Raw genomic sequence first — 26,617 nt, 5'->3', positions numbered from 1 at the left:
CATACGCCTGTAGTCTTTCGTACGTAGATATCCGAAAAATATGGAAGTTTCGGCACGGTTGTCAGTTCTGTTTTTTAGTGCTTTTAATATATTTAATACGTTTCTTTTACAAAATACTTTCCAACACAAATAAATAGTACTACATGTATACAGCCTACCCGTAAAGTAGAGGTCAGAAAAGAAGATCCTTCATCGATTGGCACCACACCATCAGATGCGTGAGGTACGTGATGACTCATAGTCGGCAGTTAGCGTAGGCTTCTTTTAGTCTTCTACTCGCTGGAATTTCGTGAAGTACAGAAACACCTGCTCGAGCGAAGTCTGTCCAAGAGCGTAGTCCTCGATGTCGAGCACCTTCTTGGCGTCCTCCATGATGCCGAACATGGTGGACCATCGAGTGTTGGCCGACGGAATCTGGTACGTCACCGATTCGAGATACTCTTCCCTGCAAAGAACAAACAAATATGATATTAATGATTTACATTGCAATCAGCTTCGTGCCTCTCTGCTCCTTACTTCAATTCTGCCTCCGGGAACCGCTCCACGATGTACTGCTTCACCTCATCAATCCGTCCCGTATTGACTACTTCCGTACGCTTCAGCTTTATTGTGAGGAAGTACCCATTGGAGAACTTATTCTTCAAGTGTTGCGTCGATCCGAGACATTTAAACTCTCCATTCACCATGATGGCCAGCCGCGTGCAGAGCGCCTCACACTCCTCCATGCTGTGTGACGTCAGCACGATGGCTTTACCAGCCGCCCGTTCCTTGCACACAACGTCCCAAAGCTGCCGGCGAGCACCCGGGTCCATCCCGGTCGTCGGTTCGTCCAGATACACCACGGCCGGATTGCCCATCAGTGCCAGCGCCGTGCTGAGCTTACGCTTGTTGCCTCCACTGTACGCCTTGGTCTGCTTGTCGATGTGTTTCGCAAAGTTAAGCTCCTCTGCCAACCGGCTCGATAGGGCCGCTATCTCCGACTTCGGTATTCCGCGCAGCAGGGCAAAGATTCGGAGCGTTTCGCGCCCAGTGAGATCATCGATCAGCGCATCAAACTGGGGACAGTACCCGATTCGACGATGCACCTCGTTCATGTTGCTGTTTAAGCTTACCCCATTGACCCAAGCTTCACCGTACGAAATGTTCTCATCGCCCGTCATCATCTTGAAGGTAGTCGTCTTGCCGGCACCATTCACACCGAGCAGTCCGAAGCACTGGGAGTGTTCTACCGCCAGCGAGAGTTGATTGACGGCGAGGAACTTCTTATAGTACTTGGTGACGTCCCGCAGGACCAGATTGTTGGCCGCGATTTCACCTTCAGTCAGTCCACGAACACGCAGCTTCTCCATCCGCACGTCCGAATCGATCTCGTCCGATTCGCTGGGTGGAGCGGCCTGCTTGGACTTGCGCTTAAAGACCCGATCGATGACACGGTACTCGATGCACATCAGCAGCAGGAAGGAGATCAACCCAACCACAAACATGTACATCAGGTTGCGACTGATGCCGGTACGCTCGAAGGTGAATATTTCAGTATCTGGAATAGTAAACATTGTGATTAGCTAGCGATCCTTCCAAAGAGATACTGCACCAACACTTACTGCAGCATTGGGGAAAGACGCGGCACAGCAACTCCGGCGTACAGTTTGGTATTAGTGCGCACTGCGAGTCGCACACCTGCTGCGTGGCGACGGCAATGTTCATGTTGCTAAGCGAATGGCTGAGCGCAAACAGTGGGAATATAAGGAAGGCCCATTCCATACCCTCGGCCACGTGGCGCAGATCGAACCCATCGAACAGCAGCAAAAACACGGTCATGAAGAAGATCGTACCGGTGAAGATGTTAAGGATCATCACCTTAACGAACCCGCTCGCCGGGATGTCGAACGCGAACGACAGCAGATAGGTGAGCGGTAGGAAGGCAAATCCAAACACGACCATCACCAGAATTACACGACCTAGAAAGACGAAGGAAGAGCCACCTTAATGTCTGTATCGGAAAGCAAGAAGATGACGGTTGGTCTTACCTATCTCATCTCCAGTAGACCATCCATCTTCCTGGAACGCTGCCAGCACCGCAACATAGAACATGATCGTTACGAAGAAGGTCATAAAATCCCACAGGAAGGAGATGAGCCAAAAGCCGAGAACGTTGGCACCGCTCACAAACTGCAGCAGTTTCGACCTGGTCACTCGCTCCTTAATGTAGAACATGATGTAGAGCGCGGCCACGAATGCCATCGCAAACCCGGTGTTGAACGCCAGCTGGAACCCCATGTTGTTTCCTGCCTGTAGTTGTGTGAACTGGAAAGATCACAGAGATGAGATGTGATTAGTTGCAATGAAGCTATCGATGTAGCACCAAAATATCCTACCCTTGTCTCTGGCCGGAATGGTAACGGATCGTTCGTGATCAGTATCGAACACTGGGCGCAAACCGTGCGCAGCATCGCATTGTAGAACGTGCTCACCGCCAGCGGGGCCGTGTGGAATCCTTGCGCATTGAACCAAACCGTGTGGTTGGTCGGTGTGATCGATGCTCCCACCATGAACTCATTGTTAACCTGGGGCAAGTTTTGTTCGTACCGTTTGAGAATGTAGTCCACCATTGGTTCCGTAACCGTTACGAGCGAACGACTGGAGCCTGCCCCTTCGAACAGTTGCTGATAGGCCTGTATCACGCTAGTGTCAGCTGATGTTCCTTCCAGCACAGTGACGGTACTGGAGTAGCTGTCAAACCCGATCGGAAGGGCTGGAAGCGAGAGAGCGTCCGGGAACGAGCGCACGATGACCACTGTCATGATTACGAAAAAGATTGGTATAAAGATCTGCACGAGTAGTGCTATCCAGCTGCGCTTTGTAGCGATTGCCTTCTTGAGCAGCATTGCCTGAAGTTGGTTCGAAAGTAGCGGGAATCCAGTCAGTAGCTTCTGATCTTGATCATCGAGCGTTAGCGTAACGGTGGACCCATTCCAAGTTTCCGTAAGGGCGTACGGCTGGGCTGGCTGGTCCGTTCCGTTGGGCTTCTTGTCTAGTGCGTGTGAGTCACTACCAACACGCAGAAACACTTCCTCGAGCGTCGTTAACGAGATGCCGTAGCTGCTAATGCCTAGAGATGTGGAGTGTGTCTCAAGATCCTGTAGTAATGGTTGGAACAGCGCGGTGTACTCATCATCCAGCACGTACGACAACTCCGTACCGATGTCGGTGTCGACGTCCAGGTTGGGGATGTGCTTTCGCATCAGGTCTGTTACACGCGTCGAATCACAACCATCCTCCTTAACGCAGATCAACCGATAGCCAACGCCGAAACGTTTCTTCAGGAAAAACGACGACCCTGCCGCTTTCAGTTCACCGTCCGCCATGATCGCGATGCGATCGCCCAATATGTCTGCCTCATCCATGAAGTGCGTGGAGAGTAAAATGGTGCGTCCCTTCTTCTCCTGAATCAGTAGATCCCACAGCGCACGCCGAGCTGTCGGATCCATACCAGACGTTGGCTCGTCACAGAATACCACCTTGGAACCTCCGCACAGCGCCACACCAACGGCCAGCTTGCGCTTCATACCACCCGACAGCGTGTGGCTTTGGGCGTGCCGTTTATCCTCCAGCTGCAGCACCGACACGTAGTGATCGATCTCCTGCGGTATGCCTTTGCTTTCGACGCCCTTTAGCCGGGCGAAGAATTTGATGTGCTCCGAAACAGTCATCTCGTTGAACAGCACATTGTGCTGCGGACATAGGCCGAGCGATTTGCGTGCACCCTCGATGTTGGTGCGAATGTCGCAGTCATTTATCAGGGCCGTCCCGGACGTGGGTGAGAAGACACCGGTCAGCATGGACATGGTGGTCGTCTTGCCGGCTCCATTGTGCCCCAGCAGGACCGTGATTTGATCCTCGAACATACTCAAATGGAGTCCCTTGACGGCAACCTTCGTCTTGTTGAACACTTTCCGCAAACCTTTGATACGAATTCCGGCGTACTTGCCCACGGGTTCCGCTTCCACGGTAGTTGATCCGTCAGTGTCGTGCTGTTGCTCACCTCCCTCCTCACCGCCCGCCGGTGTGACCTGGCTTGTCCAGAACTTTTTCGTCACCGGGAAGTACCACGGCTCCGCGACACCGTACTCGCCCGGGAACACCTTCTCCACGTACAGGGCAATCACGAGATAGATCACGGCATCTGCCAGCAGCATCATCATCGTCGCACCAACGCTCAGATCATCGTCGACCGTCACCGGATCGAACATGTTCGACCACTGCAACCCGTTCGTGGTGCCTTCGTGGCGCATAATCAACATAAACCCGAACGACATGCCGGAGTTGTGGAATAGGCAGAGGGCCAGCTTCACCGACAGTGACATCGTGTCGTAGTTCGAGAAGGCAATGTTGTACGGCATCACAAACACGAACCACATCAGCCCGGCTATGCCGGACGCCGTGTTCGCTTTGGAGAAGAACGTGCTCATCATGAAGCAGAACGTGATGGTGGCGAGGCTGTAGATAAACAGATAGAACCAGATCGCGAACCAGTTGGCGAACGTGAAGATAGCCAGCTCCGTGTTGGTGGTGATGCTGACGCAGAGTAGCACGGTAATGATGGAGATCGAAATGAGCAGTAGGCTGATGCACTTAACGAACCAGGCCGACCAGTGCAGCCAGCTGGAAAGGCCCATGATCTTCATCGCCTCCTTTAGCTGTCGCTCCTTCTCCACCGTAATGTACTTGACCGTGTTGATGCAGGTGTAGAAGAAAGCGATCACTATGATCAGTGGGAGCAAATTTTCTAATCCCACTAGCAGGTTGTCACTGTAGAAGGGAGGATATGGATAGCGCTGTGGAAAAGATACAGAAGGTACGTTGTTAGATGTGATACGTCCTGTGCTCCTGTGAGGTGACTGCGCTTACACTCAGATACACATCCGGGAACTGATAGTTGGGATCGCGCTGCTGCAGAATTGACCGCGAAATGGCACTCTGAATCTGCAGGAACGTCTCGTTGTAGTAGTTCGCCGGATAGCCACCATCGTCGCGTTCGAACTGTCGCGCACCGGGCACTTGAAACGGCGGAAACAGTCGCTCCGTTTGCCAGTTGTTCCAAAACTCGGTGCCCGTCTCGCGGAACGTGCGCATCTCGCTCGGGTATCGCAACGACAGCACGGTCTGCTCCGGTAGTTGCGTCAAGTTCTATCAGGGAAAACACAAAAGGTGGTTTATGGTATTGTTCGGTAAAGTATCTGCGAGATCGGAGAACTCACCGCATAGATGTCGGGAAATTCGATTCCAACGAGGATATTGTTCACCTGCAGATGAGCCTGGAGTGTTTGGGAACTGTTGAACGCTATCACTGCCAACTCTTCATCCAGGTAGGCGGTGGATCGTTCTACGATGCTCTGCAGCAATGGACTTTGTGGTGAGTATGCGATCGAGTAGATGATCGGTGGATCTATTTGGGAATTATTTCTACACACAAAAAGGAGAGATTTTCATCAGCACTGACCATTCACATGCACTTCTTCACCCCTTTTCAGCCACCTACCTAAGATGTGAGATGGTGTTCAGCTCGAGCGGATTAAAGATGGTTGGCTGCTCGAACTCTTCCGCATCGACTAGTCCACGGATCACGATCAGCAGGATGCAGGCCAGCACGGGGATAGCTATTTCGAAGAACGTCTGTAGGTAGTGCCGTTTGGTGATGATCCAATTTTTCCACAGGAGCAAGACGAACTTGCCCCAATTTGAGGTGCTCATTTTTGGTTACCTATGCAATAACTGAAATCAGGGGAGAATAAGACCATGTTTCGGCTCATTAAAACCAACACTTAAACACACAGGCTCGATCGATACAGTGAGGGATAACCGCGCGCGGTCTTATCATTCGTTACGCGTTACGCGGTGGTGTTCGCCATTTCCGGTGCGCAAAAACATCACACGACGAACAACAGTTGCTTGTTTAGAAATCTGAGCTAAATGTGTATTTTTTATAGAGAGTTGTGTGATAATCTTTATCGCCTTTTACTTTCGATTAAGCCCACAGGTATAGATAACTAAAGATATTATTGTGAGGGGTGACTGGCAGCAAAATGGGACGATGATTTGCTTGCGCTTAAGAATGAGTTGACAGATTTTCCACTTGATCAAGCGGGTTGGGGGATGATGAGGCATTTTTATCGGGAGTGTCGGCTTCATGTTTGATTTTGTTAATATCATTCCAGAGGTTTCGTAAACGGATGACTCATGCCTTGAGGATACCGTAACGACTTTTTGATGTTTTAGATATTTAACACAAAAACCACAAAAGAACTGAAGACTCTTTCTTTGCAAACACTTAAACGGTTCTTTAAATTCGTTTATTCCAACATTAAACCTATTATTTTTGCGTTTGAAAAAGGGAACACTTTCACACGACTGTTACAACTAAACTGACCCATATGACACTATGTATCTCATAGCTCCACTCTGATTTTATCAGCTCGATCATTACTACTCGCTTCTTCTTCTGTTTTTGTTTTCGTATGTCCTTCAACTTTCACCCCAAAAACAACACTTCTCCCACGTAAGAGTTCACGGTCGAAACGTTTAGCCAACCCACGGGACACCTTCTTCGGCATCATCACACCCCCGGTACGGCAACGGCGATATAATTACATCGTCCATCGGCGATGGGAAACTACCGGCTAACTTATAATGTGCAGGTGGCGTCACCCACTTCACCCCCACTCAATAATCTATTATCCTTGTTCTACTTCCACGTGAAACACACACACACACGTTCCGACACACTCCCATACACACCTTTAGAGGCGAAAGTGTAGTCCACTTGTTAGATTTATGACGTCCGCTACAATCACCGACGCTACCGGAGACAGACTGAAACAGTTCTCACAGGTCGCGGGACATTTATCGATGTTGGTCTCTCGTTCGTCTCTCAGCTGAGTGTGGCTACACTCTACGGGGTCCTTACGGGTGAGTAGAAGTACCCTAGCCTACAAAATTCCATCGCCCGCTCTAGATAACACCACCATGTACGAGCGTCAGCGACCCGACCGCCGAACGCAAAATTGATCCACAGGGATTAATGATAGCGAAATATCGTCAATGATTCACGACCGAGCTGTACAGCTGGTGGTAGATATGCGTGTGTAGTTAATGGGAAGTGGGCCGGTTTTTTGCTAATGTTGTTCCTATTGTTTCTCCTTCTTTTCGAACTTAGCAGGTACACGAACACGTCGCACGGTGGTGATGATAAGGTGCCGCTAGCTGTATTCTCAATGAAGAACTGGCTGGTCGCTAGTACGTTAGTAGAACTTAACGCACTAATCAGGGCTCCTCTCTAGTTATCATCGGTAACGCGCTGGTATTTGGTAAAGAACAGGAATACCTGCTCCAGTGAGGTTTGCCCCAGCGCGTAATCTTCGATATCGAGCGTCCGTTTCGCTTCCTCCATCAGCCCAAACATCGACGACCACTTCAGCTCGGACTGTGTGATGTGGTAGGTGAGCGAATCGTGGTATTCCTCCCTGCAATTAAAACGACGTGTGAGAAGGGGGATTAATCCTAGGGCCCAATACTTAAAGGGGTTTGTACTTACTTGAGTACGGCTTGGGCGAAATTCTGTGCCACAAACTGTCGCACCGGTTCGGCATTAGCCGTCGAGCCGTCGCCCGTGCGGTTCAGCTTTATCGTCAGAAAGTAACCCTTCGAGAACTTGTTCTTCAAGTGTTGCGTCGAGCCGATACACTTGAACTCGCCGTTCACCATGATGGCTAGCCGGGTGCAAAGGGCCTCACACTCCTCCATGCTGTGTGACGTCAGGACGATGGATTTGCCCGCCTTCTTCACGTTGATGATGACGTTCCAGAGGTGACGCTTCGCGCCCGGATCCATCCCGGTCGTTGGTTCGTCCAGATACACGACGGCCGGATTGGCTAGCAGGGCGAGCGCTGTGCTGAGCTTACGCTTGTTGCCTCCACTGTACTCCTTGACGCGCTTGTCAATGTGCTTCATGAAGTTAAGCTCCTCCGCCAGGCGTACCGTTTCGAGCGCAATCTCCTGCTGCGGAATACCTCGCAGCAGGGCAAAGATTTTCATCGTCTCGCGGCCTGTAAGATCCTCCAGCAGAGCATCGAACTGCGGACAGTAGCCGATCACTTTGTGCACCTGGTTGAGGTTACTCTTGAGACTGATGCCCTTCACCCATGCCTCACCGGCCGAAATGTTTTCATCGCCCGTGAGCATCTTGAACGTGGACGTCTTGCCTGCTCCATTTACGCCCAACAGTCCAAAGCACTCCGAGCCCTCCACCGACACTGAGAGCTGATTGACCGCCAGGAACTTGCCGTAGTATTTGGTCAGATCGCTCGCCACAAGGTTCTTGTTTGCCAGCTCACCATCCGAGAGCGATTTCACCCGTCGTTTCTCTTCCAAAACGTCATCATCTTGAGTGGGATCCTCGCTGCCTGCTGGTGTTATCGTTCCGGAAGATCGCTTGCGACGTTTCAGTACACGCTCCACCACACGGAACTCGATGCCCATCAGTATCAGGAAGCCGACCAGTCCCACCCCACCCATGTACATCAGCTGTCGGTTGATGCCGGTCGATTCCCAGGAAAAGATGTTCGTATCGCAACACTGTGGTAGCAAGCTGCAGAGGTACTCCTGCGAGCATAGCGCAGCCGTCTCCTCCGTGCACTGTTCCAGACACACGGAAGCCGTCGTCGAGAGCACGTTGATATTGCTTAAGCTTTGGCTGAGCGAAAACAGTGGGAATATCATGAACGCCCACTCCAGCCCGTTCGCCACGTCCTTCAGATCGAACCCGTCGAACTTGAGCAGAAAAACGGCAGTGAAGAAGATGGTCCCGCTGAAGATGTTCACTATCATCATCTTGACGAACCCGGTCGCCGGTACCTCGAACCAGAACGAGAACAGATAGGTGACGGGCAGGAACGCGATGCCGAACACTATCAGCACTAGGAACACGCGACCGAGCTCCTCGAATGAGGACCACCCGTCCTCCTGGAAGGCGGCCAGCGTCGCGATGTAAATCAGTGCGGTGATGACGTACGTGAGGAAGTCCCACACGAACGAGACGATCCAGAACGTAAACACGTTGATACCGCTGACGAACTGGAGCAGCTTGGCGCGGCTGGTGCGCTCCTTGATGTAGAACATGATGTAAAGGGCCGCAATGAAGGACATCGCGAAGCCGGTGTTGAACGAGATCTGGAAGCCGAGATTGTTGCCGGCCTGAAGCTGAGTGAACTGGAATAATGGAAAAGGTAAAGAGAAAGCATTGTGCGTGATACAGGAATCTTGTCAAAGAGTCAGCCACGAAACTTACTCTCGTTTCAGCCTTGAACGGTAACGGCTTGTTGATGATGGTGATCTCAAAGTTCTTGTTGATCGATTTGATGATGGCGTTGTACATAAAGTTCAGTGCCAAAGGAGCAGTATGGAAGCCGGTTGGGTTCCACCAGACGGTGTGGTTCGTGTTGGTGATCGATGCGGCCGCCATGAACTCGCGGTTCACCAAACCAATGTTCTCGGTTGACTGGAAAAGATTGTGTTAGATAGTGCACAGCTTCCCCCATTTCCACCTTCCCATACTCACCACATCTAGAATATAGTCCACCATATCCTTATCGGTGATCCGCAGTTGATGGGTGCTCGGGAACGACTCAAACAGTGATCGAAATCCGTCCACGAAAGGACTGCCGAGGGCCGATGCCTGCAGGATCGTGGTCGTTGTGCTGTAGTTGTACACGTTAATCGGTATGGCAGGCAGATCCGTCTGACCGGGGAAGGTTCGCACGATGATCACAGTAACGATCACGAAGTAGATGGGGATCAGCGCTTGCACCAGCATCTGTACCCAGCTTCGCTTCGTGGAGATAAACTTCTTCAGCAGCATCGCAAACAGCTGATTCCACATCAGGCTCGATCCACCGAGCAGTGGTTGCGTGTCGCTCGTCTGATTCATCGTGACGGTGGAGCTGCCGTAGCTACTATCTAACCCATTGCTACTATCTTGCTCGCTATCGCTCGAGCCCGTCTTTTGATCCAACGCGTACGAATCACTTCCGACGCGCAGAAACACTTCCTCTAACGTCGTCAACGATATGCCGTAGCTCGTAATGCCGCACTGCTCTACGTTGTCTTCGAGATCGCGCAGCAGATCCTGAAAGACGGCCGTGTAGTCTTCGTTCAGCACGTACGACAGCTCCGACCCAATGTCCGTGTCGATGTTAATGTTGGGAATGTGCTGCCGGAGTATGCCCGTCAGCCGAGCACGATCACAGTTGGCACCCTTCACACAAATTAACCGATAACCAACGCCAAATCGCTTCTTGAGGAAGAAGGAAGATCCACAAGCTTTCAGTTCACCCTCGGCCATGATCGCGATCCGGTCGCCCAAAATGTCCGCCTCGTCCATGAAGTGCGTAGAGAGTAGAATAGTTCGGCCTTGCTTTTCCTTGATCAGCAAATCCCACAGCGCCCGTCGAGCGGAAGGATCCATACCAGACGTTGGCTCATCGCAGAGTACTACCTTTGAGCCTCCGCACAGTGCTATTCCAACGGACAGCTTCCGTTTCATTCCACCCGATAGGGTGTGGGACTGTTTGTTCAGCTTGTCTTCCAGCTCTAGCAGCTGCACGTAGTGACGGATCTCATCCTTTATCTTACTCCTGGGGACACCCTTCAATCTAGCGAAGAACTCGATATGTTCCGCCACGGTCATTTCGTTGAAGAGCACATTATGCTGGGGACACAGTCCAAGTGAACCTCGCACCGCATCAATATTGTTGCGTATATCGTACCCATTCACCAGAGCTGTACCGGATGAAGGTGAAAACATCCCCGTCAGCATGGACATTGTTGTCGTCTTACCGGCACCATTGTGGCCAAGCAAGACGGTGATCTGATCTTCGTACATGTTCAGGTCCAATCCCTGCACAGCGACCTTATTCTTCTGGAACTCTTTGCGCAGTTTCTTTATCTTTATACCGGCATACTTGCCGTCCGGCTCGCGTTCGATGTTGGGCGTATTGTAGTTGCTAAAATCCAACACCGCTGGTTCCTGCTTTTGCTGCGTCTCTTTGCACCAGAACTTCTTCGTGTACAGGAAATACCACGGTTCGGCAATTCCAAATTCGCCCGGGAATACCTTCTCCACGTACAGTGCGATAGATAGATAGATTATGGCATCAACCAGCAGCATCACCATCGTATCTCCGACCGAGAAATCATCATCCACCGAAACAGGCTCGAACAGGTTCGACCACTGCAACCCGGTAGCCGTACCCTCGTGTCGCATCATCAGCATAAACCCGAACGACATGGCCGAGTTGGAGAACAGACACAGCGCTGTCTTGGCGCCCGCCGTCATATCGTCGTAGTTCGCGAACGCAATGTTGTACGGCACGATCAGAATGAACCAAAGCAACCCGGCAATGCCGGCTGCAATGTTAGCCTTCGAGAAGAACGTGCTCACCATGAAGCAGTAGCAGATCGTTGTGATGCTAAACACGAACAGATAGAACCACACGACCGTCCACTCGGCGTACTCGAAGATCGCCAGGTCGGTGTTGGTGGTGATGTTGACGCACAGTAGCACCACGATCAGGGAGATAGACACGATCAGCAGCAGCAAACACTTCACAAACCAGGCCGACCAATGCAACCAGCTCGGCAAGCCCATGATCTTCATCGTTTCCTTCAGCTGTTTCTCCTTCTCGACCGTGATGTACTTCACCGTGTTGATGGCGGTGTAGAAGAACGCGATCACGATGATCAGTGGGAGCAAATTTTCAAATCCCGTCAGCAAAGGATCGCTGTAGTACGGTGGATACGGAAAGCGCTGTGGAATTGGAAGGTAAGATTAGTCCTTTTTTGGCAATCAACAATCTCTAAACCACTCATTACTTACATTCAAATAGATATCGGGCAGTGCAAAGGAAGCATCACGCTCGAGAATGATCGCCCGCGACACGGCACTCTGTACCGCGATGAACGATTCGTTGTAGTAGTTCGCCGGATAGCCAGCATCATCCCGCTCCCGCTCGCGCGCACCGGCAATCTGAAACGCCGGAAACATCAGCTCCGTCGCCCAGTTTGCCCAGAACGCGGTAAAGTCATCCTGCAGCGTTCGCATTTCGCCCGGAAATCGTAACGCCACGGTCACATTGTTGGGTAGGATGTCGAGGTCCTTATAGTTTTCGGGGAATTCAACCCCAGCGAGTGAGTAGTTCAGGCGGAAAAAGTCCTCCATGCGCTGGGTATTCTCGAACCCGGCAATATCGATCGGTTCCAGGATCTGATCGACGGCCCGGCGCATAATCCGCTCGGTCAGCGGTGACTGCGGGCTGTACGCCAGCATGAACGTTATCGGTGGGGTAATGTTGGGGTTCAGTTCGGGCCTGATGATGGGTTTTAGTGAAAGTAGGGTAAGCACACAATCTTCTTCTTCTTGGCCAGACAAACGCAAACTCACATCATATGTCGAACGGTGTTGATTTCCAGCGGCTTCCACGTGGTCGGCTCATCGTACACATCCGCATCGACCAACCCGCGGACCACGATCAGCACCACGCAGGCAATGGCGGGGATCAGTATCTCGAACAGTGTCTGCACGTAGTGGCGCTTCTGGATGATCCAGTTCTTCCACAGCAGCAGGATAAACTTATCCCAGCTGGAAGTGGCCATCGTGCCTGTGTCACCCTTTTATCTGCAACACACAGATGAAGGCTACGTTAGGTAAGGATCAACGGGTACGTCAACGTGGGAAGAAACTCGGTGTAATGCTGACAGTGCGTTTCTTGTTTTTTTGTCTAGCTAGCCTACGAAGTCATTCTCGCGTACAAATAGCAGCAATTTATCCGCTTTATCGCACCAGCTTATCAGTGGGTGAGTACCTGCCCGGCTCCCTAAATTACCCGCTAATCAGTAATCCGCGACGCACATATATATTCGATAATCTGACGAACTAAAACATTGGATGGGAAAATATTATATTTTTTTCGCTACCATTATTCTTTTCAACCCTACTGCAACTTTCTCACTTTGGTTGGAAAACAATCGAAACATCAAATATTGTTTACGGTAGTGATTATTTCAAACGTGCTCGCTATCTGCAGCGGCCACCGATAGGGAAGAAGTAATCACAATCAGCTTCAATCAGCATGCTCCTCGAACCAGTACATTGACCAGTGGGCTTCTCCAGAGGGTCAAATCGAATTGGTAACAAACGCGTTAATCGGTTGCGGTTTTGCACTTGCTGCTCAGCTGATTGAGACTTATGACCAAAAAGTTCATTTTTTAAGTGCAACTGCCCTTTTGTGGAGGCGTTTTGCTCTTTTCAGGCGATTATGATGATAATTCAGTGCGAAAACGGTTACGTAAAGAAGAACGAAATGATATCAGAGTAGTATGATCCCTTATGAACGCCACTAAATATTGCCTTAATAACGTCACTAGAGGACCAGATCACTATTTGGATTGATTAAGCACAACCTTCTCATCACACTTAACACAACACTTTCCCATTATTTTAACACTTACACCGTCTGTTTAGCACCGACTGCTAAAGGGACTATATTGCACAACGTCCACTGGTATCACTATCACGACCAAAATCGTCTCACCAGCTGGCCAGCTCCACTGGCGACTTTTATAGAAAATCTATCGCTTCCAATATCGGGCAATTCGGCCAATTCAGATCGATAAGCCCCCTATCAGTGGAAGCCAATTGGGCCTAGTTTACCTGCGAACGAGAGCCTCGATATGAGATAGCGATTATCGGCGATTCCACGCATCTAATTCTGGTACGATGAGTTACAGATTTTTTGCTTGTAGAGGTGTGATCTTGTGACGACATCTTTCCCGCACGCGGGACAGTCCAAAACCCGATGAATTAAACCCTGCTTGGCGCTTGGTGAGCTTTATCTTCTTCCGCGGTACCATTACGTTGTGACTGATTCAGCTGATTCAGTTGATCTCAATGAGGTTTGGCTTTTTTGTATGCTGCACATGCAAACAAATGGTCACAAAATGCACGTGAATAGGGTGGTACGTACGTGCTTCTTCGTCTGCTATCATATGCATGTGATTGATAAGAGAATTGGTGATCGATCGCGGCGATGCAGCGGGTTGATGATTGACAACTCTTGATGGTTTATTTGCATGTGCGAAATCAATGCGTAATTAGTGTCAATGCGTTTATCGCCATTCTATCCGATTGGTGACTTGAGCTCGTGACTTGAGCTATGATAGGATCTGATGTCGAGCGTCGTTGCGTTTCTTCTTATATGATTTATTGAAGCATTTAATCCCAATCTACTATTCAAAAATCCTTTGTCGAATGATTCGTAATAAATCTTCTGCAGCCTTCAGGTTGGACTTTGCATTTTGCAAAAACAGCATCCAAACTAACCTTCGCGGTAAACTTCAACGGCCATGGTGATCTTTCACCCACGAAATGATCATAAGGTCCAGATCTACCCACGCCGCCTCCCAATGATAACCGACTACAGCTTAATGCGGCATTGCTGTGATTTGCACACGCGGAAGCATCCGGTTAAGGTATGCGATAAACGCAACAATGCAAACCACCTCAAAAACGCCTCAGGAACTGGATCGGAATTGGACGTATGTGGAGGGGAATCGGTTTCACTTTCCAGTCCCATTCCAGAGTGTGCCATCCGACGGAGTAGACGACGACGCAACAGAGCAGCAGCCCGTAGGTTGTCACTTTCGATGGCATTGACCGTTAAAATCGCGTGCGCGCGCGCGTTCGGTCGTCCTGCTCGTTCTGTCACTAAAATGGCTGTCCGGCGGTAAAGTGGTATGCTGCCGATGATTGCGAAAAAAAGTGCTGCGATGCTAACAAACCTAATGGACAAGGTTATAAACAGGTTTGGTGAAGAGTGCGACTGGTTCTCGGTCAATGGGGCGGTATTTTTTATTCAAAGGTCTTGAAGATTGATTCCCTTTCATCTGGAATTTTGACACCTTTTGCACTCCAGACAAATGTTGTAATGTTGTTGGGAAGCCTCGTAAAATTGAATCAGTTTTGTATCAATATTTGATCAGTTTTTATTGCTTAATTGTTGATTTTTTTTAATATATTTCATCCTTCAGTAGTTAGCAGTATCTTGGCTTTACTTCCTTTCTTTTCTTCCCAATACTTTCGTATTTAATTGAAAAAAAGGTGTTATACTTATTATCACATTTCCCCCATTATCCAATTCAAATGTGTTCAATTTACCCAAAATCGTTCTCTGACGCAACTATGCGGTTTAATGAAATTTCTCGCTCACTCTCTCCCTAGTACCCGCTTGACTGCCTTAATTTAATTGCTTCTCATCACAGTGCTCTTATCACAGTTTTTGGAGCGAAGGGGAGGGGGGGGGGGGGGGATTTTAAAATAACGTTTAATGTAATTCACTACCTCAAGGTAAATAGAAAAATATGCTGGTGTATTTATTGGATTTTTTTTTAGCATATTAGATAGATGATGATCGACGGTACGACGCATCATGAGTATAATCAGCTATAATTTTTGAAGAATGTTCACTCGTATGAACCCAACCGAAGAACCAGCCGTTTCAGCCACGTTGCTCCCCGTTGGATTGATCGCGCAACGAATCCGATCCGTCCCGTCGCGTTAACCCGGCTGGTGTTTAATGCGATGTTGTCATACGATAATTACACTTTTCGCCGATCATACCGCGCGTTGCGGCCTTCCTTTAGCCTCAAGCAATCAACTCATCGCACAAACGACGGACGTGTAGGTACTTCGTGCATTCACTCACTTTAGTGCTGCCGGTGCCGCTCGAATCTCCCGCACAATCGGGGGCCGAAAGTAAACACACACACACTGTCATATAAAAATAAAGCAAAATAATTAAGAGATAAAATTCATCTCATTTGCATCGCTCCTTACCTCCCCCCGAGCGTGTAAATGATATCATCTTCGTATCATCACGTCGTCGCCCCTACTTGACGTTACCCTGTTGGGTTGGGGATATTACCAGCAGGTTACTGCTGTCTGTGCATGCTGGAGGGATTTGTGTGTTGTAACACACCGCTAGACGATCTATCACGCCCGTTAGGTGTTCGTTAGACTCTTTCCTTCATCCTCCAACCACAACCATCTGTGTCTCTCTCTCCCCATAAGCCTGTAATGCAATTGTGTAAATATTGTAGTAGCTTTCAACTAGAGTGGGCCGGCTATGACGGGTGTGTTGTTCTAAGCCTTTGGGTGACTCCATAATGTAGTTGGGGCCGGTAGTGAGGCGCAAAGACCTTTTCAGTTAATCGACGCGCGCACACACACACTGAGTGCGGGTGGGGAACGAACGTTTGTCACAGTCAGAGGTGTAACAAGCGCGACAAATACGTTAAATATAGTTTTACAACACTTTTGGTACGTTTTTTACGAAGCAGTTTATGATAGGGAGGTGACTATACTATATAATCTTTATCTTTTTTATTAACACAGACATAAATTATGTTTAAAAACCAACTTCGAAGAAGACTTCTCGATAAGAAGGTAGGTGTATGAAGCTAGATTCGATCCAATGTTCTATAATGTATCTTCCCGTGCTCTTATCCACAAGACTATCCGCGACTATCTCCTGCTTTACTAATTTTGCCAATAACAACACATCGAATTGCATTATATTAAAGTAAATAACACTTAAATACATTTTAATTAACAACATTTTACCCACTCCCAATTCGATCGATCAGAGGAAACGATCACCGAGCAAGTGTCGCCACTGTTACACGCATCCCCGGATCTGATCGTTCGAGCTGCGGTACGGGACGGGTGTACACACGGTCAATCACAGTACTTCCCCGCCGGTGAAACACCGCTGACGAGAGCTAACCGTACGTATACGGCACACCAAACAGCAGCAGCAAAAAAGCCACACAAACACACAAGGTCTTCTCCACCTCCACCGTGGTGCTACTGCTGCAAACACTGCAATCCCAGAGTGGGGTGCTACTGCCGTGTGTTTATTGAAAACTAATTTTCCACATTTATTACGAAGCGGTAGCTGGGCTCGCGCTTTCAGTCCAGCGTCAACCGTCGAACGTAACGCACGTTACTTGTAAGTGTAAACGAGCGCGGCCTGAAGTGTTATAAGGCGCGGACAGACACCTGTTGTGTGTTGGAGGGGCAGCAAAACGGCAGTGTACATGAACGATCGATCGGATCGGGTGTGATCGCATTAGAGCCAACCTGGGGGCTATCCCCAGCAATCCGTGAAGCAAGCGTATATGGGTGTGCGCGTTACGTTGCCAGGGAGATAAATTAGTTTCAATTGAACGCTTGCAGTGTGTGTTTGTGTGTTTGATAGTGTGTTGTGTTGCAGCGTTGCAACGTTAATTCTTTTCGGGTTGTTTGATTCCCTCCAAATTTTGGTCGAGCTTTGTCAGTCACTTAAGAAAAGGCACGAAGCTACCCGAGGGCATGTGTGATCACAGTTTGTCCAACAAAATGAGAAAGAGAGAGAGAGAGAGAGAGAGAGAGAGAGAGAGAGAGAGAGAGAGAGAGAGAGAGAGAGGAAAACAACAAAAATCAGTTAATTACATTTTCCACAAATACTGCATCAGCACCGACGGGTGCTTCCGGCTACTTTCACGCGACCGGAAGATCTTTCACCACACACGGCCGTAGTGACGCACAATGAAGAGGAACAAAATTACTGCCAACACAAAAGCCACCAAATTGAACAACCCAAAAAACAAACTGGTAAAGGAAAAAGCGTCCCGAAAACAGACACACGGACACGAACAAAAAATTGTTTGCGTTCTATCAACCGTAACCCGGCGTAACACAGTTTCAGTTTTCGGGGACCGATAGTAGTTGTTTTGTGTGGGTGTTTGTGTGTGTTTGGTGTGAGTGTGTGGTCATTATCGGTGCAAAAGAATCAAAGAGAAAGTACACGCGCGCGTGTTTGGTTAGATTAGTGTTTAGTTTTCATTTTTGTCACAATATTTCACTTCCCTTTTCTCTTCCTCCCTATCTCTATCTAATTATTATATTTTTTGCAAAATACTGTCGAACCGATCGTTGGGTAACGATCGCCGACGAACGGCGTTACGCGCGTTATCTCTCTTAGTGACGAGGACCCAATTAGTGTCGCAGAAGAAAAGTGAAACCTAAACACTCTCTGCTCTTCGTTTGCTTGTTGTTGTTTTTTTTTTTTTGCATAGTGTGTTAGTGTCCCCTTGCTGGTGGAAGAAAGCGGTGGTAGATCCATAAGACACTCCTCGGCGAGACACCTCACACGTCACATGTGTGCCTGTGTGTCATCCAACGATAATTACCGTGATGGCAAATAGAGTTTAACCACTACCGTGCCCTTTTTTTGCAGCCCTTTAGTTTACTGTCGATGTGTGGAGATTGTTGTGTGTTTTCTGTGTTAAAATCCTTAAGCAGGTTGTGCTGTGGTGCGCGGTAACAAGTGTAACGTCGTGTCGTGAGTGATATAGTGGCCGGAGAGGGTGATTTGTCGTCCAGGATTTCGCTCGACCGAGTAAAGGTGCTTCACCATTTCCCAAGCACAAGCTGGTTAAACGTCGGCAGAACATTACACCGATAAGATACGCGTACCGCTCAGCCATAGGACACATAGGCAGCTGGCTGCTCCACGATGGTTTCAACGCGCTTCGAAGTTAATAGCACACCGGTAATGATGAGATATGTGTAGTTTACTAATGCTTATACGCTACGTAATTAATAGTGGCAATAATGTGCGGCTGTTTGCCAACTCACGCGCGCAAAGCAAGTGTTGTGGCATTTAGCGCCATTTTTGTTTTAATATGCAGGTCAACATACCCCATTCTAGCCACACATACACACGCCCGTGCGTGTCATCAAAGTAACCGTGTGAACTCTCGTTTCGCGTGGGGCGAGTGAAATTACAGCCTACTGCGAGGGTTAGCGCGTGTACCTGGTGATGAGGATGATGGGGTTTGGGCTGCAGATACCTGGCACTTGCATACACTCACGTTCGCTGCTTTTACCCAACGACGGAATGGTGATACCGTGTCGATCATGGTATTGACGCTTGGTCAGACATTCTCCCATCCCTCTATCACCCTACTCTGTCTCGTGCCCTTTCTTGCGGGGCCTTTTCTCTTTTCGCTAGGCGTGCGTACGCACCACCGGTAACTCAATTACCGGCGGGTGCTTTCTTGCGCAAAAGACGCAATTTGCGGATGAATGAATATACGGTAATTTTGGTCTTAAGTTAATTAGTCTTTGCCGACTGTAACTGTCGATCGTTGCTGTGAAAGGAAGGGGAGATCAGTCTGATTTCAGTAGCTGATTGCTAATGGGATGGAGAGTAGGAATGGTAATCATTTCGCTACAATTGAGCAAAGTGAAGGAAGCTTGTATGATGATCCGCTGGTTGAGAGATGTGATAAGCATTATTTAGATGCATAATTTGGGCAAAAGCTTTTAAATATGAAACAGATTTAGTATAGATGATCGTTTGAAGTTTTGAATTCGACGCTCATCTTATAGACCTCATATCCTTCAAACTCCAACTTCCAAGACGAAGGCCACCAGAGTAATGCTTTCACAAATTTCCGCCCTTCATTATACTGCACGAGCTCAGCGTCAAATTCCTCAGCCATGGTCAAGTACAACAACCCTCCCACAAGCTTTGCCGTATCCGTGAGTCGCTTCAGGTGACAAAACACGTCCCATCCACCACCGTCCGTCGATTGTTCTTGAACTTCGCACAAACAGAATCGCAGAAACGTGCACGGGGCATTATCCCCGATCGGTCACTCGGGCCGTGTGCATTATTGTGTGATCGTCCTCGAAATCGCCCACGTACGCGTGCAATATCCACCGTAAAAAGAAAGCGGAAACAGATCGGCCAGTGGTGGATATCGTTGGACGTGCTTTACATAAATTAATCAGCTCGCTGCGTTGTACACAATGGACAGTGGGGAATGGATCCTTGAAAATACTACTACTACTACTGAAATGTCAACTCCCGCCATCCTTCCCTTCTTCCCATACGGCCCAAAACCACTTTCCATAGCAAAACAAACCTGACCGTGAACTCGTGCGCTCGTTTCACGATATCTTCACCACTTCGGCTGCCTGTCTGTTCGCTTCTCCGCGCGAACATCTTCGAGAGGGGCTCGATCAGACGCTTAAGCGCTCCCCTCCACACTGTGTCCACACCACACCGGTAAAGCTGGTTTAAGATGCGTGTCAGTGCTCACCACCAACATCACCACAACCACAACGACGGCATTGGATGGTCATGTTTTTGACCAGCAGTAGCTATGATCCCGGGGAAGCGTTGAAGGCATTGGCGTGGTGGAGGTGGTGTTAACGCAAGCGTAACATTGACCCGCTTTTACTCTCACGAGACGACGACGCCGACGACGACGACCACGATGCCGCCCCTCCAGTTCATCAATGAAACGAACGAGGCTCGAAAATTGTGGAGGCATGGCGTTTACATACACTCGATCAATGTTCCTTCAGTACAGCGAAAAAACCGCGGACAGATAAAGAGGAGTTATTTCTTATGACCTCCAGAACTGATCGACACCTTTGATCGGTTGACGGGTTTGTACAGATCGAAAAAATGGGATCTGAAATCCAAACCGATTTCTGCTTGTATGATCGATAGGTGGTAGGAAGGTTGAAGTCGTAACCTCCATCATTCTCTCCTACCGGCTCGATGTGGGTCAACACTGTGGGTGCCACTGCGTGCCGCCGGGTGCTAACTCGTTTGCTGCTCGAGAATTGCATAATTTTGCGTTGCGTTGCGTTGCAAAGTTGCGGCACCCGCACGTGCAGAGTGCATTTCTATGCATTCGCCAATTTTAATTGATACGAATTGAAGTAGATTTGCACTAAATGAAGTAACGAACGTGTAGTACGGGGTGGTAATTGATTGAAACGCGTCACGCTGTGGAAGGCTTTGATTGAAAAGGGAATGGATCGTCAAAAACGGCAAAGGGACGTGTAAATGGACACGTGTATCGTTTGCTTCAATTGACGCCGAACCGATTGAAGAGTGCGTTCTTTCTGTCTATTAGCTCAATTAGAAGTGGGTTTGTGGAAAATAAAAAGGGCTTTTTAAAAGTAATTACAATGTGGTGGACGGTTAGGAAAGGTTCTGATGAGACTTTGGTCGTCATTTTCGATGAATGATCGTGTGCTGAACAGGAGGAAACGCAATGATCGCGTACAGATGTTAGTTCAAAGAACAAATTTACTGGAATCTGATGCTACTAACATAGGTAACAGGTCAAGAATATTAAGAACATTTAAAGCTGGCCTTTCTACAGCTGGACTTTTCCCTTAAGCTCTGATGATCTGGGTAATTCCATTTACAGCTAAGTACGCGTTCCTTCGAACTAATAATGCATAATCATATGTCCTGAGTATGGAATTCATGTCTCTGTGATGATCACGATCATCTCTCATACATCGCATACATCTCTGATTTTTAACTCTCCATCTGTATCTATAGGAATCCCAATTCTGGGGTATTGAAACCCCAACTTTGGGGAACTTACACTAAAGAACATTGCTGTCTAGAATATGTCACACATTGTACAAACGTTCGATCGCTTCGCTCCGAAATTCCCACGTCCCGTAAAAAGTTCAATGAACATCGTTCATACACATCGTTCATCGGTTGCATCAGCCAGAATGCGCGTACTATACCCGATTGCATCAGCCAGCAACCTGGAACTGGAGCATACGTTGGCGTTCCGGCTTCTTCTTGCTACCGTTTACCCATTTTCACCTTCTTCCTATCAGCCTGCAGCCTTGCATTGTGGCTCACTGTGGTCACCTGTGGCGTAAAATGCCACGGTGAAGGCTTTTCTATTTTTGGCATTGTGGCCTGCAGAGTGGAGGAGGGCAAGGCAGGGCAGACACTTATTCACACAAGAAATGCATAGTAATCGGTTTTGTGGCGCGAGCCTAATAGCAGCGCCAAAAACGCGCCACGCTACCTTGGGCGGGGGGATTGTTTGTTAGACAACGGTGTAACTGTGTGTACATGTGTGTAGTGTGTTTTGTTACATTTTTGTTAACTTTGACACACCCTTTTATGTTTTACTAACATGCTCTAGGCGCTTTGGGGTTGTTTTTTCTAAAGGTGTTTGTCTTCAAGTGACTTAAATGCGCCGCAAGACAGTATACATGCTCCAAATGGGGAAGAGAAATAGTATTATTATTATTATTTTTTTTTTTTGTATGGTTGGAGTCTTATTTCCGACCTTATTCGTTTACCGCCTGCCTGTTAACGACGGCACGTGGCTGTAGTTGCGGAACGGATAGGACACGCATTCGCCGCAGTGGCGCACGTGTTGCGAATATACAGCGTGATTGCAGAATCATCTTACCGTTGTAGCGCTTGAGCCTAGGCTTGCCCGCGCTTTATCGTCTCAGTGTCACGAGACTACGTGCAAATAAACGCAAATTCCAATCCAGAATCCAGCAGGCTTATTGGCTTATCGTTGGAATGCAACGTCAAGGTGGAAGTTGAATGGGAAACAGTTACACATGCAATGCGTAATAGCGTGACATTCCTCCGTGGCGCTTCCAGCGATGTACGCAGATAATGTTCGAAGTTCATTCTACGGGATGTATGGGATGTTTTGAAGGGTAATCACCTTCAACAGGAAACGATTTGAGACAAAATATTACTGATATAACAGAGCTGTTTCTTCAAAGATCAAGTATGGGACCCTCTTAACAGAAATACTTTGGATAATGCTTAAATATTTGGGATTAATATCCATCATAATTATGTATTAAACTGTGAACAAACAGTTTTTGAAGCAGAGACGAGTAAAAAGTATCTTTTTACATTTTTGAATAATTTTCGCTGTGAAAAACATCAGTCACAACTACCTCTAGTGGTTTAGTACCGCTATTCCTCCATAGATGGCGCTGCGACGTTTAGAGCCTCGAAGCTCTTGTTGATTCTTGTTGAAGCTAAATCCAAATGATGCTGTCTAATTCATCTCATCCTTTTTTGTTCCTTTTTTCCCAGCCCGTTCGGTACCCTCGGTCGATATTCTTCATCATCAGCAATGAGTTCAGCGAACGGTTCAACTACTATGGCATGCGAAGTAAGATCAAAGAGAGCTTCCCTTCCATCCACCAACTTCAATACTAACCGTCCGTCCGTTTAACCCTCCACCTTCCTAGCGGTGTTGGCGCTCTATCTCACGCAAAAGCTGGCCTACAGCAATGATACCGCCACCGTGATCTACCACATCTTCACCAGCCTGGCGTACTTCTTCCCGCTGATGGGTGCCATCCTGGCCGACAGTTGGCTGGGCAAGTTTAAAACCATCCTGTACCTTTCCATTGTGTACTGTGCGGGAAGTACACTGATCGCACTCGGCGCCATTCCACCCTTGAACCTACCTGCCACGTGAGTTCTGCGCGACGTTCCTCTTTCCAACACCCTTTTAATTCGAACGATTCTCCACCTCCTCATTTCCAGCTCGATGACCGTGCTGGGGCTGCTCTTTATAGCGGTCGGTTCCGGCGGCATCAAACCGTGCGTGTCGGCGTTCGGCGGTGATCAGTTCAAGCTACCGGAGCAAGCCGCCCAGCTGGCCAAGTTCTTCTCGCTGTTTTACTTCTCCATCAATGCCGGATCGCTGATCTCCACCACGCTGACGCCGATTCTGCGCGAGGATGTGCACTGCTTCGGGGACAACAGTTGCTTCTCGCTTGCGTTTGGTGTGGCCAGTGCTGATGATCCTTGCGATCGTCATCTTTGTGTGTGGCCGGGCTATGTACACGATCAAGAAACCGTCCGGCAACATGATCGTGCTGGTGTTCAAGTGTATCGGCAATGCGCTGGCAGTGCGATCGAAGGAGAGCAGCACGAGCCCACGGGCTCACTGGCTCGACTATGCCGAGTCCAAGTACGGCAAGGGCATTGTGGCGGACATTAAGGCGCTGCTGAAGATACTGATCCTGTACATTCCACTGCCCGTGTTTTGGGCACTGTTCGATCAGCAGGGCTCACGCTGGACATTCCAGGCGACGCGCATGGACGGTGAGCTAGCCGGATACACGATCAAGCCCGACCAGATGCAGGTGATCAATCCGCTTCTGATTCTCGCCTTTATTCCCGTCTTTGAGAGTGTGATCTATCCCGCGCTGGCCAAGATTGGCATACGACGACCACTGCAGAAGCTCTCTCTGGGCGGTTTACTGGCCGGTGCTGCCTTTGTGCTGTCCGGCTTTGTGGAGATCGCTCTGGACAGTACGGAGGCGATGCTGCCCGCCGCACACGAGGCACAGCTGCGCGTGTTCAACGGGCTACCGTGCGACTATCGCTTCCACACCGACATACCGAACCTGGCCGGGTTCAGTGTGCCGTCGCGCGGTGCCTACGAAGCGCTCCACGTCGAGCTGCCCCCGGGCTGGCCAACGGTACGTTCCAGTTCCGGGCGGAGACGAGCGAAATTGGGTGCGTGCGGGAAAACATGACCGAATTCAGCGGGAGCTTCAGTCTGCAGGCGGGCGGTGCGGTGAGCTACTTTATCAGCCGGAAGGGAGGCCGGAGCAGTCTGCTGGAGTACGCCGACACGGCTGCCAAGGACCGAACGGGCTGCCCCGGATGCGGCTGCTAGCGAACGTGCGCACGACCAAGCAGATCTCGCTGCGGCACAACGGGAACGCGGACGTCGTGTACAACGTGGCGCTCAACCAGTACGATCAGCTGACGTCGGTGACAGAGGGCGAGTACGGGGTGTACGTCGGGGAGCGTCCGATTGCCACCGTGAAGCTCAGTCCGGGCGGTGTCTACACGCTGATATTGGACGAGTTTTTGGAGAATGAGTTTGTGAGTAAAGAATATATATGAGTAGTATTCACCCCGATCAGCCAATCTAATTCCGACCCATTTCCCCCTCTCCCGTTTTAGAACCTTCAAACACACACGATCACCCCGTCCAACTCGGTGCACATGCTGTGGCTAATACCGCAGTACGTCGTCATAACGGCCGGCGAGGTCATGTTCTCCATCACCGGGCTTGAGTTTTCCTACTCCCAGGCGCCGGAAAGCATGAAGTCCGTCATCCAGCGTTCTGGCTGCTGACGGTCGCGATCGGCAACATGCTGGTGGTGTTCATAGCCGAGGCCAAGTTCGTCCAGTCGCAGTCGCTCGAGTTTTTCCTCTTTGCCGCGCTCATGTTCCTCGACATGGGCCTGTTCATGGTGCTGGCCATGCGCTATCGCTACTCCGACACGACCGGCGGCGCATCGTCTGTCGAATCGATTGAGGTGGAGCAGCAGGGCAAAAAGAAGCAGCACGATGCACTGGCCATCAGTGACACGCTGTCGGAAAGGAGTGCCAAGAGTACAACGTACGCAAACGAAGCATACCGGGAAGACTGAGCGAGAACGAAGAGGAGGAAGAACGAGGCGCAGTTTTTGAGAGCCATGTGTTGTAACATTGCATTGCCGTTTCTAGTGCATCCACGCCGGGGGTTGTCTCCGCAGGGCAATTTCAGGATCCAAGCGAGGTGGATTGATACACTGAGACTGCTACTAACAACAGCGCGTCAGAGGTATTATGTTTGTTTCGTCGTTTAATGGCGTCGTCCTGCTGTAAGTTAGGTTTATAGTTCTTTTTTTGTGTGTAAAAGTAGGTACTGTCTAAACTTGCTGTAATTATTTTTGTTTCAAAAGATGAATAAAAATAACAGATAGATCTTTGTCCCAAGTTGAAGTAGTTTCACGTGTCCCGTTACTGTTGTTTTACAACTTGTCATTGTTTCTCCGAAAGTATAGGGTTGAGTAACCCTGTTTTGACGGGATAAATTTAACACAAAATTAATCGATTATTTCACAATTCTACTATCGGAAGAAAAACGCAGAATTGCATAAAATGTAATTCTGTAATGGAAACAGATGAAAGCATCTCACTCGAATAAACTACAATCAATTATGGAATTTATCTAAAATTATTGTATTTTTCTTTATGTAAGTTTTTGTAAACAATCACTACATTTAAAGCATTGGCATTAGTACCTGATTTTCCTTCCATTAACACTAAACTTCTTTCATGCTGTTATGCCCTTTGAAAATCATCCCTGATGATGAAACGATTGTTTCATCCTATTGTAAAAGTTTCTTTTTTATTTCATAAAAACTTGGTCAAAAATCTAATCTAGTAAACTAAAAGTGAGAATGTCATGCCGAACGAACAAAATCAACTCCAACAAAAAGTTCCACATGTGCCGAAACCCGGGATTGAACCGGGGACCTTTAGATCTTCAGTCTAACGCTCTCCCAACTGAGCTATTTCGGCGCTGTCTCTTCTCTCCCGCTCAAACGCCTATAAATACTCACTACCACTACCATATTGTCGTTTCTCTTGCTTGGCTCATTTCCTTACACACGTATTGCACCACAATGATTTCTTATGCACACGCTTCTTCGTTTAGTTTGCAATTAGTTCAAAAATCCCAATAAAATATATTACATACATACGCACACACGCACACACACAAACGCATACATATACACATCTGCACACGTTTGGCTGCAAAACGATTCCCTGACGGGCGTTGTGTGCACACA

General features: G+C 48.8%; 3 protein-coding genes and 1 non-coding gene across 4 annotated transcripts; 1 reads left to right on the top strand and 3 right to left on the bottom strand.

The window, feature by feature from the left end:
- Positions 1-65: 65 nt before the first annotated feature.
- Positions 66-6,884, bottom strand: LOC121600613 (phospholipid-transporting ATPase ABCA3-like). The gene is made up of 9 exons (XM_041929352.1): positions 6,796-6,884; positions 5,540-5,772; positions 5,259-5,463; positions 4,909-5,187; positions 2,376-4,835; positions 2,028-2,304; positions 1,602-1,958; positions 517-1,537; positions 66-445 (listed from the first exon to the last, which is right to left on the bottom strand). Exons 2-9 carry the CDS (start codon positions 5,749-5,751, stop codon positions 265-267), a joined length of 4,992 nt encoding a protein of 1,663 aa, XP_041785286.1. The 5' UTR covers positions 5,752-5,772; positions 6,796-6,884; the 3' UTR covers positions 66-264.
- LOC121600612 (phospholipid-transporting ATPase ABCA3-like) lies at positions 6,329-13,644 on the bottom strand. Its single transcript, XM_041929350.1, has 7 exons — positions 13,561-13,644; positions 12,494-12,727; positions 11,930-12,419; positions 9,614-11,860; positions 9,344-9,553; positions 7,592-9,264; positions 6,329-7,520 (listed from the first exon to the last, which is right to left on the bottom strand). The coding sequence occupies exons 2-7, from the start codon at positions 12,703-12,705 to the stop codon at positions 7,334-7,336; spliced, it is 5,019 nt and encodes a 1,672-aa protein (XP_041785284.1). The 5' UTR covers positions 12,706-12,727; positions 13,561-13,644; the 3' UTR covers positions 6,329-7,333.
- A 2,660-nt stretch (positions 13,645-16,304) lies between these two features.
- Positions 16,305-25,677, top strand: LOC121600275 (peptide transporter family 1-like). Its single transcript, XM_041928722.1, is given in 12 exon segments — positions 16,305-16,426; positions 16,502-16,552; positions 16,753-16,893; positions 18,387-18,701; positions 23,061-23,139; positions 23,219-23,447; positions 23,520-23,765; positions 23,767-24,451; positions 24,454-24,634; positions 24,637-24,875; positions 24,957-25,113; positions 25,116-25,677. Coding segments are annotated over 9 exon segments (2,166 nt in total). The 5' UTR covers positions 16,305-16,426; positions 16,502-16,552; positions 16,753-16,893; positions 18,387-18,665; the 3' UTR covers positions 25,430-25,677.
- A 595-nt stretch (positions 25,678-26,272) lies between these two features.
- Positions 26,273-26,345, bottom strand: Trnaf-gaa. Its single transcript has one exon. It is a non-coding gene; the product is annotated as a tRNA-Phe (tRNA).
- Positions 26,346-26,617: the final 272 nt, after the last annotated feature.

The sequence above is a fragment of the Anopheles merus genome, chromosome 3L, assembly GCF_017562075.2.
Source record: "Anopheles merus strain MAF chromosome 3L, AmerM5.1, whole genome shotgun sequence".
In the NCBI taxonomy this organism is placed as follows: Eukaryota; Metazoa; Arthropoda; class Insecta; order Diptera; family Culicidae; genus Anopheles; species Anopheles merus.
This window is presented reverse-complemented; position numbering and strand designations above follow the sequence as displayed.